Source organism: Notolepis coatsorum, assembly GCF_963971535.1.
Source record: "Notolepis coatsorum genome assembly, chromosome: 16".
Classification (NCBI taxonomy): Eukaryota; Metazoa; Chordata; class Actinopteri; order Aulopiformes; family Paralepididae; genus Notolepis; species Notolepis coatsorum.
The window spans coordinates 30,690,402-30,705,328 of record NC_140180.1 but is presented as its reverse complement, the minus strand read 5'-3'; the positions used below and the strand labels follow the sequence as shown (position 1 = coordinate 30,705,328).

The window sequence follows — 14,927 nt, the reverse complement described above, 5'->3', positions numbered from 1 at the left end:
GACACGTAAAAAGAAAAAAGAAAAAACTTAGATTTGAACTGCTGGAGAGCATCTGCCTCTCTCTCTCTCTCTCTCTCTCTCTCTCTCACACACCACGGTAACCATTCATATACAAGGTTGCTGCCTCTCCCTGACAGCAACACCCACGTGCCGCAGAGAGCAATCATTCACGCCGTTGTCCGTCAACCACTCGGAGTCGTAATGATACATGGCTTAAGCTTACTCAACGTTGCCCCTGGTGACCTCGAGAAACAATGACAAATAAAGTAGCCGTCTGCATTGTGCCTGGTGTGAATGAGAGCGAGGGATAGAGGAGGCGGTGAGGCCTACCCTGAGCCAGCGTGTAGAAGGCACGGATGGTCGAGGTATTGGTGGTGATACTGATTTCCTCCTCCGTGAGGGAGCTCTCGATGTCCACCGCCAGCGCGCTGTACATCTCCGTGTACAGGTTGTTCACCATCCCGGTGGGGAACGTCACGTTCATCAGCCTCCCTTCGCTGTCGTAGCTGTCGGACAAAAGGGGAGGGGGGTCAGTAGCCAGCGGAGGGCTGGCTGCGGCGGACACACGCTTTTAAAAGCCTTTTTCAAACGCTCCAATTTTTGACACGATGAATGAAAAAAACATTTGTATTGAACATCGCCTATCGGTGAATGACACGTCTCGACAGCTGTCACTTTTCTAAATCAAAACAACTGACAATTGAAATGTATTGGCTTTTTAATTACATGACATGTCATGAAATAACATAACAAAGGTTTAACAAAACCTCCACTATAGGCTATACTCACTCGTAGAATGTTGTCCAGCCGATCTCAGAGGTCTTCGTGGCCAGTAAGCCGTTGTTGCCGTGGTACGTCAGCAGCACCAGCTCCTGCCCCTGGGCTGTCAGGGTCTTCAGCCCACCATTGGTCCCCATGCTCAGCCAGATCACCTGGTTGTCGGGGGCGACGATGCGCACCGGCATGCGGGTGGGATCTCTGCGGATCCTCAGGGTGTTTCCGCTGCTGTCCGTCACGGCCGTGATGTCGTTCTCCGTGCTGTAGCTGAAGGTGTATTTGAAGTCGCCGGTGAGCAGGCTGGCGGTGTGTTGGTGGACACCGTTCAGGTCAAATATATACAGCTCCTGGGCGTCGGGGGAGGCCACCTCGTAAGTCGTGGCACCGGAGGCCAGCGTCGGCCCGTTCCTGGACACGGCCCGGATGCGGATGTTGCCCAAGTCTGCGACGTAAAGGGTCCCGTCGGGAGCCGCCACTAGCGAAGACGGACCGTTGAGCCGGGCGTCCTTGGCGTAGCCGTCCCCCGTCTGGTAACAGTCACAGTTGGCGTCGTTCTTGCAGTCGCAGTCCGAAGGCGCTCCGGCCAAATGTGTTATCTCACCGTCCACGGAAACCTTCCGGATGCGGCTTAGCTTTCTCTCGTCCGTCTCGGCGATGTAGAACTCCCCGTGATAGGACACGGCGATGGAGACGGCGGATTCTAGGGGAGTCAGTGCCGCCCGTTGACCGGCGGCCACGCCGCGATCCATCGTGGCCAGAGGACAGTGAAGGGGTCGGCCTGCTGCGATGCTCACCTGGCCGTTCTCGGTGATGCGCAGCACCACGTTGTTGTCCAGGACAAACAGAGAGTTGTCCATGGGACTAACAGCGAGGTCTGTGGGCCACTCCAAGATCACCTGCAAGTCAGGGCATTATTAGTCTCTTGGCAAAAGGTTACATTTACATTTACATTGAGTCATTTAACCGACGCTTTTATCCAAAGCGACTTACAAGTTCTGTACGACAAGTCATCAGGAAGGGCACAACTCTATCAGCTGAGTAACAATGTTCATCAAAGTGTTGAGTGCTACAGTGTAGGTTAGTTTATTAGGACATGACAGTAAGGTTTGTTAGGGTTCGTTTTTTTTTTTAAATAATGGTTGAAGAAGTGCATCTTTAGTCGACGGCGAAAGATTGGACGGGTTTCGGCTGTCCTAACTGGGATGGGTAGTTCATTCCACCATTGTGGGGCAAGGACTGAGAATAGGCGACTTCTCTTTGATGACCCTCCCGGAGCTCGGATAGGAGTAGGTCTGAGGCGGATAGAAGATGCAGAGCATAAGGGTCTTGACTTTGTAGTTAGAGACCATTGACCGGAGGTAGGCGGGAGCGGTTCCCTTCGCCGCACCATTACAAAATCGAATGAGAACTTGACATAGCTGTTTCATTAACACGTGTGTTTCAGCCGTCTTTATTTTCCCCAAATTAAAATCCCGGGCTTCTGTTCTGGCCAAAGATTCTAAATAATGGCAAACATCAGTATAAAAAAAGGCGATAGCCCTATTAGCAGCATGCCGGAATGTGTCGAGTGAACAAAAAGGCTGCACTGCAACAATACAATATCGCCATGGTCTTGAAATGTATCGCAGTGTTCTGTCGAAACTGTCAGAAATGCTCCTCAATTGTCCTTTTCCAGACAGTGATTAATAATTAAATACATTGCCCTCCAGGCTGCCCAGTTCTCCTTGCTCCACCGATCCACAAGCGTGCTGCGTGGCTGCCCCTGGATCTTAAGAGGCTCGCCAAAATGATGTATTTTCCGGCTTATACCACAGAACCTGGCTTAATTAACAAGCTTAATCCCTCGTCTTCATGTTGGCCCCGTAATGTAGAGCTATGGTGGGGGTTAAAGATAAAACTAATGGGAAAGGCCCACGGTCATGTCTGATGGAGCACGCAGGGCACAGGAAACAGACCCCAATCCTGCCCCGGAGTTTTACTCTCAACAGCCAATCCACTCTTGGAATTCTCCCCTCCCTGGAGAACCTAAATATATGATCTGCCATGAACACATTCATTTTAATATGATAAAAGCTTTTCTTCGTTTTCATTTTCTTCATTATTCATCTCGTGCCAGGTCTGAGACTATGTTAATGACGGGCAGGATTTAAATGAGGATGGATATGAATGTTTGAAAGGGAGGGAAAGTCGAAGCCGCAGGAGGGAGAAGTGTCGGTGCTTTGTGATGTCGTAAGTTATTGTCTTGTAACGGAGCGCCGGGCTCATGCAGCCACATCCGCGGGCAGACGGTAGATCCTGCTGGACAACCGGAGGCGTTTTGGGGTATCGCTGAGAGCACCGTTAGATGTGTGAGAATGGCCTAAATCCGTGGAGAGGCCAAATAATTCTATTTGTTGAAGACATCCTCATTAAATGTGTAGTAGATGGGTCTGAATCATCCTCTGGCACTTCAAAACATGCTCCCAGTAATCACAGGGACGTCAACAGCATAATGCCTTCAGTTCTAATGACTTCTCCGTACTTGGAAACCACATGACAAAAAGCGCATTATACATATATGGGTGAGAAATTACATTAGTTATTACTTATTAAATACCCCATGAGTTCATGATGACTCACGGGTTGCCACAAGGTGGCGCTGCCACTTGGGCTCAGAGAGCGCCGCGAGGGCTACAGTAGGTACACAAGCGAGTTTCCCGTGGGAGAGAGAGAGACTCGGCCCGTGCGACAATCACCTGATTGATGTCCATGCTCGTGTCACAGGTCAGCGGCCGCGCCGACGTCAGGTCGTTGGACCCGAGGAAGGTGGAGATGATGCCGTTCTGATCCACCTTCCGGATGGTGGTGCCGTCCACGAAGTAAATCAACCCGTTCTTGTCCACGGCGATGCCTGTTGAGAGCAGGGAGGGGGGGGGGGGGGGGGGGGGGGGGGGAGACAGAAGTGATAACAGAGAGATGTGGCAGACGGGCGGCATCTTTGCTTGCATGACTCAGTGGATGAAACACGACGGATACATGTGTCTAGCTTGGCTTCCCATTATTCAGGTCACTGCAAAAAGCACAGCCATCAATTATTCACCCGCTGCTTTTCTGGTATTAAATAATTTCTCAGGAAGAAGTGGGAAAGGCTGTATTCATACTGTATATATGCGCCCGTCGCTCTCCTAACCCTTGGCTCTTAAAAACAGACCTGGGAGGTGCGGTGTCAACGAGCGCTGCTCTTGGGAGCATTATTTTGGACACCGGCAGTCATAGGCGATCGTCACCCGCGTGCGTCTGCGCGACGGATGAGTGAGTGACGAGGGGGGAAATGACAGCTTTGGCCAATTTCAGATGAATGAGCGTTGAAAGACGTGGGGGCTGGTTGCCATAGTGACTCCGGCGGGCTAAATTGTCTGACTGATTGGGCGTCGGCTCAGGGTTCCAGGAGATCCAGTGTGTGAGTCGCAGTAGCCGTTTGTCCCCCCGTGCGCGGGGGGGGGGGGAGGGGGGATACATTAGCACACTGTGCCACCATCCGCATCTCTCTGTGTCACTGTGCTGCTTAATAGAGACCAGCACCTATGGGAATTCAATTATACCTCACGTGCGGTTACATTATTTTTCACTCTCCAACCTTGAAAACTGGTTTCAACACACTATGCTTTAGGATCCAATTCTAAGGAATGAAAACAGGTGATCACAGGGGGTGGCAGGACAGTGTCTTTTTTTTGGCGCTTCGGCACATTTGAAGGGCTCCGAATCAGCCTTATCTTTGGCTTTATCTCCAGAGTATGATTTCTCTCGGAATGAAATCTTTAAAGGCTGCTACGGAAGGTGAGTGGTTTGATTTGACCCGTGGCAAGGTCTGCACAAGATTGCTTTCTACTAAAACATTGAGGAGCCGAGGGAGGCCGCGACGAATCCCGGGGAAGCTGGATATTTTGACAGTCTGGGATATTCAGACGGATGAAACGTGTCACATTTGAGCATAGTTCAGCAGACGTCTGGATTGGGGCTGAGACGGCGGGGTGGAGCCATCTGCCGCTTCTTCTCTGTGCCTCCACCCACTCCATAGTTATATTCACTCCACAGTATTCACTCCCTAAAACTGCCTTCATTAAAACCTTTCAAATGCGGGCGGAAGCCGAGCCAGCAGAGCACACACTCTAAGCTGGCAACTAGCGGGGAAAAAAACAAATCCATCTCCCTGGCTTTTCGTCCCACGAGTTGAGTCGTTTCTCTCTCTCCCAAAATGGCTAGTCTGCCACCAACAGGTTGTGGATCCTCGGGCCACATGGGATTTTAAAAAGGGGTCCTGTAACACTCGCTTAATTCAAAAGATGAAAACGTGAATGAACAGCTAATGAACGGGAGGAAAGAGTAATAAGTGGAGGCGCTTCGCGGTTTAAAATGGCGCTCTTCGGAATGCGGGATAATTAATCACGGATCAAACGTGGCCATGGATTCCGTCTTTCATCTTGTATCAAGGTAAAACAATTGTTTGAAGGGTAAAAAGTACAATGTGTTTTATTTTTTGATACATTTTAATTTTTTTTAATTTTTTTTGTAATAATTTAAACTCAAGCCACAGAATAATTTCATGCCTGAAAAATGAATCAGAGAGAGTTGGCACAAAATCCAATTAGCGCCCAAGTCTAACTCAAGCTGTTGGCGCCTCATAACTAACTGAATCATTCAGTGGGTTGTAACATCTCCATCTGCGCTGAAAGACATCCAGTACCTTTGGGTCCAGTCAGCAGGGCCTCTGTGGCTCTGCCTCCGTCTCCACAGTGGTTCTCATCGAAGGGCAGACAGTGCTCCCCGGTCCCGGCCACCACCTCTGCGTTCGACTGCAGTTCTTTGATCCCGGTTAAGACTTTGGGTCGGTAGAGTTTCCGTGAGTTGGTGTCCGACACGTACAGCTGTCCCGTTACCGGGTCAGTCGCCAGGTAATACCGGTGCGCCGGGTTGTTACTGAGTGGGGAAATAAAGGGACATTTAAGTTATGCGACTAATTTCCAAATGCGGCCTGATCAGTATCAATTAATGACTAATTTACCTAAACGCCATAATAATCACATTGAAATTTCAATCTGGATGAAATAACTAGGGTTCCCTCTGAATAATGTCTAGACAGAGAGAACATATTAGGCTAACAACACTTAATTGCACCCTTCTCCAAAGCACCAGCATGGTCAGTATGTTAGATTAAAACCCTGTCTGTGTAATGAGTGTGTGATCCAGGTCATTTGCACACTGCAAAAGTAGTAAGGAATAATAATAATAAAATAAAGCATATGTCTGTATTCAAATAGTCTATGTGCTTATTAAATCAGAAGTCATATAAACATGTATTAAAAAAATCCAATTCTGACTACTTTTGTTGTGGGCAGACCATCATTGTGCAGCCTTCATGCAATACTAGTTGTCAAGTTGTGACTGATAATAAAACTACTAGCTTTTTTTGTTTCGTTCGTTTTTTTGATTCGCTGACATCACAGAATTAATTTGGGCAAAAATGTGTCTGACAACCGTTTTGTATGCAAGAAACCTACATTCACTAACTAGCAACACATGGGAGCTTTGGCATATCTCTGAGAACAGAAGTATTCTGTTTGCTACTCAATATTTAGGCTGTGTGTTGTCTTGTACAAAGGCTTTCATAAACCACGCAATGCAGGAAATCATTGCAGGAATTCATGAACACCAACAAGTCAGCTGAAATACGCTACATGCCGTCTTGTACAAAAAGGCTTTCATAAACCACGCAATGCAGGAAATCATTGCAGGAATTCATGAACACCAACAAGTCAGCTGAAATACGCTACATGCCGTCTTGTACAAAAAGGCTTTCATAAACCACGCAATGCAGGAAATCATTGCAGGAATTTGGGAAAGCTAACGAGTCAGCTGAAATATTGATCAGCAAACATTATCAACATTAATTGCGATTAGCAATATGCTATTGCTAATGTTGATCTAGTTCTGTTCAAAGAGGTATGATAAAGCTCCTGCTTGAATGTCAAAGGGATACGTCAGCCTGCAAGCGTATTTAATGTTACGTGCATTCGTTATCATTATAGATAAGATGGTTAGTTATGTAGTTTTGCTCCAACTCATTCGGCTTGCTAATGTTAGCATCCAGGCCACGAGGACCAGACTCTGCCAAGCAGCTTCTTCCCTCAGGCAGTCAGGCCCCTGAACTCCTCTCTGCCCCCCTGAGTGTGATCCAGCAAGACTCGCTTGATATAGTTAGTTACTGTGGCGTTAGACACTAGCTGATTTCTTAGCACTTCTGATATTAATTTCTCACCTATGCCGCTGTTGGTCTTTTCTTTCTCTATACCATTTGAAGCAATGTCAGTGGTATCATGGATAAAGCCGTGTTTGACCTCACCTACAGTAACGCCAAAAAAATACGACTTTGAAATATGCTAATGAGCACAAGGAAGGGATTATGTCCATTTCGATTATCGTATTTTGATCGTCGACCGCGTGTGTGAGGTTTTTAATAACAGAGGGAAAATGAGGCCTTTGAGCGAGCGTGAGAGAAAGGGAGAGAGAGACAAGAGACCAGAGAGAGAATATCATTTAACAGGATTAGGCTGGAGAGTAGAGCGTATGACCAAGCAGAGGGGACGGCGTGGCGTGTCACTGTGCCAGGCCGTTTCCATCCCCATCACTCCCCTGTGAGCGGAGACCCTTTTGGAAATGACCAGAATGATTGGGCTTATGTTAATAACAGTCAACAACTGATGGCCCTTCATCTGGTCATGCTGCATCCACTCCAGAAGGTTGAACGGGAATTGTTGTCTGGGTCTCCTCGGAGCGAGTTAGCAACTCTGTCAAGCCTCGGGAGGTAAACCCCTCGAGCACAATACCGTATGTGAGCCGCCACACGTCGGTGATATAAGGATTGACTTTGAATTTAGATGATATTCATTTGTTATGTCAGTCGCGACGCCACCTACTCAAGGAGAGGGCAAACAACCTTTTCCACACAGGCGCCGTACATTCACACACAGTGGGTGCTCGAGGAGCATTAACGAGCTGAAAACAGACCCGGTTAATGTGGAAAGATCATACTTTACAGTGCAGTGATAAAAATAGCTTTCTGGGTGTACTCAGGTTTTAATGGTACACCAGTCAATACGGCAGCGCCTTCCAAAGGGGGGGATAACGTGGGAGTGTTAAAATGATTGTGGCAAAGCCGTGAAAACATTATGTAAAAATATGAAATCTGGGCCATTAAACCTGACAGCCCTTTATGAGTCAAACAAGATGCTCAGGAAAGAAATGGTCGGCTGCCATAAAATTTCAATAAAAATCACTCAGAGAAACCATTTATAACGATGGCGTCCACAGATCAGTTGACAGGGATGGAACAACACACGGCATGCAGAGAGACAAGGCACATACCTGTGTCTAAAGTCTTTGTTTCTGCGACGGCAGAGGGAGGAAGCGGAGGAGGAGAGGGAGGAGAAATAGAGATCATAAGGCGTTTGATACAGATGCAAGAAGAAACACCAGAGAGAGGTAAGCAGACGGTGAAGACGGCGCTGGGCGGGAAATGGAGGAGAGGGAGTCGTGGCTCTGAAGAGTTTTCCCTACAGAACAGAACCCATAAACTCCTCACCACCAGGGAATATAGCATCACCGCCGTGTTTCCTAACTACACTCTACCGCCTCGTATTGGATTATGGATTCCGCCCCTTGTTACACAAACCGCGAGGTCTGCATCTAAATACTGGGGCAGAAAGGCACGGAGGGGGGCATCTCTGGTCAGTCGTCTCTACGGACACAGTGTTCGCTGGGTGGGAAGTCGCTGCAACGGCGACTCTCACTGGTTGATCGCCTGTTCAGCAGGGAGGGGATCAGGGAGGGGATCTGGGGGGAGACAGCATGAACCTCTGCACGTGTAACTCCTAGCTGTCAGGTGAAAAGAAGCGGCTGGCGACTCCACGTGTATCGGTGTGGTAGTCTCTACACCTTCTCTAGACCAAAAGTAGGGCAGCAATGGGGGAGGGGGGGGGTTGTTATGTGGGTGTGAAAGATAACACACCATGTGTGACTTAACAACACAGTTTTAAAACAGCTTGTGTCAATTTCAAGTTAAGTTATACTTTATTACTCCCTCCCCCCCATGCGTTTGACCCATCCTGACCACTTATTAGGAGCAGTGGGCAGCCTGGGGACCAACTCCAATTGAAATGTCGGTGCCTTGCTCAATGGCAATGGTAGAAGTGTACCTGTAATGCATGCATTTAGTTATGGGAGGAAACCGTGTTTAGTTAGGGATGACATATCCTATGTAACTTCAGCAAGTTTTTTCAACAGTGATTGTAGGCCTACAGGATAAACACGCTCTGTACATATAAGGGGTAGGCTAATATGCGGCGGTTATCGAAAGATAATGCACAACACAAGGCTAATTACCTCTGCGAAGTGCATTGTTTTTCGATAACTGCACACCATCCTGTTTATACCATGGCCACTTGCCATGTCTGCTTTGCTCACCGCTGACTATCATTATAGACCCTCTGCGCTACCTTAGCAACTGCTTCACAACCACTTTCCACCTGACTCGTGCCAGTGACAATGAGCCAGGAAGCTACTTTTATGCTAGCAAGCCTTCCTGTCGATAATGTTGTCTATGGTCGACAAACAGTGAATATGATCCGACAGTATGTTACTAACTATTATCCAGACATCTCATTATAACAACATCAGTTGTTTTTCATTTTTTACGAACATCACGATGGGTGATGTTGTCAGTCGTAGCCTCGAGTCTGTGATGATCATTATGTGGTGGGATTATGCAAAGTATCCTGTCATGCAGCCAAGGCCCACTGCAATGTAAAGTGATATTCCACTCAAATCTAAATCTGACATTGTGCAGATGTGCCTCTGGGAATAGCTTACTGCTCTTCCGACATTCAATATTTTTAACATGTTATAAACAAAAACAACTGCTGCTGCTGATAATGAACGAGGCCTATTCATTTAAGGCTGAAATGAGGAAGTTCTACATTTATCCTTAAGAATGGACTGCATTTTTTAGAGTCAGTCACCCAGGGTTCCCACAGACAGTGTAAAATGAAATTCAATGACTTTCAAGTACTTTCCCAGGCACTATTTTTCATTTTAAAAGGGCATTTGAAAATGATACAATTCACTTTTAAATGCTGTTTTTTATTGAAAAGAAAATCGGATCCAATATTTATGGCTTAAAACCAATTTCCGACAATTAGTTACACTTTAGATAAAAACAAATTATTTCTTGATTCAGAACAATTGGATCATGGATGAACAACACTTTCAATGCGAATGGTTGATTTGAATTTCAAGGACTTTTTAAGCACCTTGTTAAAAATGGGCTGTTTTCAAGGAATTCCAGGCCTTGACTTTTTTTTGGTAAATAATCAAGCACTTTAAGCACTTCAAGGACCTTGTGCGAACCCTGGTCACCTTCTAACTGCTAGCTTGGTTAGCTTATTGTCAGCTGGAAAGATATAGAATACTGCAAAATATCATACAGTATCAATAACAAGGTATAGGAGCGTGCACACACATTCAATTAGAACTGTGAGAAAGCTATAATGTCAGAGCCTTGCGGTATATTGTGAAAGAGAAATTACATTTCTCTTCAATAAATATATTGGATTTCCAGTACTACTACTTCCACTACTTCCATTGATTAAGGGAATATATAACTATCATAACTACGAGAGATGGCTCTCATTGCAGTGTCTGAGACAGGCATTCTTAAGGACCCGTGGCCTAGCTGGGGAATGTCTCCAGGGTCGCAATCAATTAGTGGATAAGTGCCCTCTGCTGGAGATGATGGTACAAATATACCAAGGACAACCTCTCTGATTGGACAGGCGGATGCTCAAGGGGTGGAACCGAAAGCGAGGTCTGGCGAATCAGGTAAGGCGCCGGTACTTTAAGACGTGGCAGACAGGCCTGATTAGCCAGTCTTGTCTTGTCTACCCCTTCTTATCCTGGCTTGACTGCCCTGTCTTGTTTAACATTCTGTGTTGGCTGTGATCGCAGCTCCGCAAAACTATACCCGTTTGCCGTTGAAACTGGATCTGATATAAATAAATCATACGTTGGCGTAAAGAAAATTTACATTTTCTTCTCGGCCTGACTTTGTTGACTCCTGTGTCGATCTGTGAACGAGCCAGAAGCAGATTTAGCAGACATGAAAATCTGCTTTGACAATATCTGAAATTAATGAACACCCCTCCGGCCTATTGCAATTGGGTATTCGCCCAGGCCATGGTATAACATGCAATTAAACCACTCTGGCCTTTACATGGAATATATACTGTCTGCAACTGCATGTGTGGGCAAACATTCTTCAACCACTGGAGATAACTACAATATGCTAAATAGTACCCCCCCACTCACGCACACACACACACACACACACACACACACACACACACACACACACACACACACACACACACACACACACACACACACACACACACACACACACACACACACACACACACACACACACACACACACACACACACACACACACACACACACACACACACACACACACACACACACACACACACACACACACTTCTACCAGTTTGAATTGGAATTTCAAACTAATTGGCACCTAATGTGGAGTCAAACTTCCACAGTGTGTATTAGTGGTTTATTGGTGTATAATCAGGTACAGTAGTCTATCATGTCTGTCAGCCGATCTCCTGGATTTACAAGTCTAATGTATACAGTAATGCCTTAGATGTCTCTCTTGTACTGTAGCAGAGTAAATTAATTGCTTAGAGAAACAATGAATGCACATATAAATGAACTGAACAGGGAAACAGTCCAATTGACTCTTAGTGGGCAGTTTCCATAAGTTTGTCTAGAACGGGTCTGAAGGAGGACGATGGCCCACTGTACATTTAAACAACATCTGCGATTTTGGATTCTGGCAATTGGCCTCTTGAGACTCTTTGGCGAGAGAAGCCAAGTTGGCATGAGGGGCGTAAATGATCTCAATTAGTCGAGAGGCCTCTCTCTCTACTTATTGAGATGGATAGAGAGGAGATGTTGAAATGCTATGCAAAGAGGAAAGATGTGGGCCATTTTCTATCAAATTTTTATTCTGTTAGCATCTAGAAATCAGAGAGGTAGAGTGAGAAGAACCCTCCTGTCTGTGATCTCACTGGGGTGTGCAATCTGGGATGTTTGTGTGAGCTCTTACACCCAAATGAGGTTCATATCCTAGCACTGCTAGAAAATCTGATCTGAGAATAAAAAAAACAAAAAGAAAAAAAAAATCATTTAGGTTATAACATTTTATGGTCTCACAAAGTCAGAAACCCTGTGGTCTATGGCTGCATTTGCATTTACATAGCAGCTTTTATCCAAAGCGATTTGCAATTAGTTCCTCGCATTTTACACATTCACTCACGCACCGACGGTGGAGGCAACCATGCAAAGTGCCAACCTGCTCATCAGGAGCAATTAGGGGTCAAGTGTCTTGCTCAAGGACACTTAGACACACTGCCCGGGAGGAGCGGGAATCGAACGGGGAACCTCCGGATTACCAGACGACTGCTCTACCTCCCGAGCCACTGTCTCCCTCTATGTGAAGCAGACCCGGATTTTACATCGCTGTTACCTCACAGATTGGAGGGTTCTCCACGTTCTACCTTTGGGAGAGAGTGCCGACTGTCCTGGAGCGCAGGGATAAGAGAACTGTTAAAAGGGGTGACATTCTCCGTTAGGGTCTAGACTCTAGAGACTCTTCCTTTTCACATTGTTTATTTGTTTTGCACTAAACCAAATTGCAGTACAAGGTGAACGGCTGGAGTCAGTAAACATTTAAGTGTGGGCCCGTTTCGGTGTGTCATTGGTATAAATCAATCCAACAAACAAAACTGATGCAATCCTGGCTTCGCATGATGCAAAAGCCGGGACAGAAAACACATCGTAGACGTTACAGCGGGTCGTTGTTTTTTTATTTTTTTTTTACCTGAGCTCCATGACACTGGTGACATTGCCAGTCGGGTAGATGCGGCGGATGTAGTTGAAGTCGCCGACGTAGAGGCTCCCGTCGATGCCCCAGGCCAGGGCCACGGGGGCCAGCAGCTTGTTGCCCTGCGCCTGGCCGGTGCAGCTGGGGCAGGAGATGCTCCTGCGACGGCCGTTCCCCATCACCGTGGAGATCACGGGCGGCTGCAGCGAGATGAACTGGTTCTCACCGCTCCCCTTGTAGAGGATGCCTGCCGAGCCAAAGATATCACACTGTTACGTGATGTTTCTCATCGGTTGCAGGGTGTTTGATGATTAAAAAAAGAAGAAAAAAAAGAAATCACTATAGAAAAACGACTAAGCCGAAGTAATTTATTTAATCACGGTCAACCTACTCCTTGATGTGAATGTAAAGGGCAATAGGTAAATGTAATGGAGATGCCTACACTTCTTGTCAGCCATTATTGTTTATGTGCATGATGTATGTGGTGGACTTCCAAGTGATTCGATGAGTAGTGAATCATTTGTAAATGCCAACGGTATTCTATAGAGCGGGGATGGATAACCAGAGACAGTTTAAAGCTACACAATGTCATCTTTTTGTTAGAATTTTGCTCCAAAATTAAGGTTGTGAATTATAACCCTAGTTATATTAATACTGGAAAAGCATCTTGCTTCACCCATTGGACTGCTCCTGGTGTGAAGCCCTGATCACTGTAACCCCTGTTGGCCCTTTAAAATACCAGAGTAGAGGGATAAACAATTCACGTCCCTGTTAACAAGTAGGGAACAAAGTTGAGTCTTGTAACCAACTGATGAGTCAGAGGAGATGGCTGAGAAGTAAATAAGATCATGCCCTAGTCTAAAAGAATAGACACGACTCATGTCCTAGTCTGAAAGAATAGAAAGGATTCATGTTCTAGTCTAAAAGAATAGACAAGACTCATGTCCTAGTCTGAAAGAATAAACAAGACTCATGTCCTAGTCTGAAAGAATAGAAACGATTCATGTTCCAGTCTGAAAAAATTTAACATACGAGGTTCCTGTAGCGTCTCCTGGAGGGGAGGAGGGCAAATAGTCCATGATTGGGATGAGAGGTGTCCTTGACAATGCTGATCCTCAGACACCGTTTGTGATAGTTTGTTCAATTGCAGGGAGTGATGATGCATGGGTGGTTTCACAACCCTCTGCAGTGCATTCCGGTCTGAGGCAGTGCAGTTGCTGTACCAGACTGATGCAGTTGGTGAGTATGCTTTCTATGGTGCACCAGTAAAATAGTCTAGGTTACATTGTAACAGACTACATAAGAAACCCACCTTCCTTATGCTTAAAAAGCACTGGCTCTAGTACTAACCTTCTCAAGCCCACAGGACAGAGAAGTATTAAGCAGAGAATGGCCCCCGGAGGACATCATATTTCCGGTTGCGCGCGCGCGCGTGCGCGCGTGTGTGTGTGTGTGTGTGTGTGTGTGTGTGTGTGTATAGGGCCAATCAGCCTGTGCTTTGGTGCAGGGATGAGTGTGTGAGATGTTGTTTCACATCAGGCAACAGAAAGTATTATTTTGGAATTAATTTCCAGCGTTCTCCATTGACCTACAGTTCTGTCGAAAGTTTACGGTACATCTTTTGAACGCAAGAGGGCTTCAAATGCCCTTCAAATAGCCCTTCAGCCCTTCTGTTGGCATTTTACATTGGCTTAGATTACATTTGATTGTCATTGCACAGCATGAGTACACAAGTTGGCATAGCAACATAGAGGGTAACATGTGGAGTATACAGTATATGACGAAGCTAGCCAGAGCCAAGTAGATGAGGAAGGGCTCCTCAGTTGAGGACAGAATCTAGAAAGTGTAAGATCCTGATCAAACTGGCCAGTATCACGTCTTCGTCTGTTCTCCATCCAATTCCTCTGCGTTGTGTACTTTTAATGGTCCTGACGTCTACGACACTGGCTGATAAGATCCTATCTCCCCCGTTAGTGCAATCCATAAACCATACTAATTCTCCACCTCCGTAAGAATTCGACACTTCGACACCGTGAAATACCTTATGAGGAAAAGCGTTGTTTTATTGCTATAAACAGAACCTCATAATCAGATGTTATCAGATGTTATCAAATTGTATCGTCCTTGAAGAGTCTATTCTAATGATCTTTCG

General features: G+C 46.2%; 1 protein-coding gene across 2 annotated transcripts in view; it reads right to left on the bottom strand.

Moving 5' to 3' along the window:
- LOC311242845 (teneurin-3) overlaps nt 1–14,927 on the bottom strand; it is a gene marked incomplete at its 3' end in the record, with an annotated part of 138,523 nt that overhangs the window by 10,607 nt on the left and 112,989 nt on the right. The window contains exons 15-20 of one of the 2 annotated variants that reach the window (XM_084331897.1): nt 12,773–13,022; nt 8,179–8,199; nt 5,501–5,733; nt 3,513–3,667; nt 790–1,673; nt 331–506 (exon numbers count right to left, since the gene is read on the bottom strand). In XM_084331897.1, coding sequence (XP_084188023.1) covers nt 331–506; nt 790–1,673; nt 3,513–3,667; nt 5,501–5,733; nt 8,179–8,199; nt 12,773–13,022 — 1,719 coding nt within the window. The remainder of the gene's footprint in view (nt 1–330; nt 507–789; nt 1,674–3,512; nt 3,668–5,500; nt 5,734–8,178; nt 8,200–12,772; nt 13,023–14,927) is intronic. The other variant, XM_084331898.1, reaches the window with a different exon arrangement.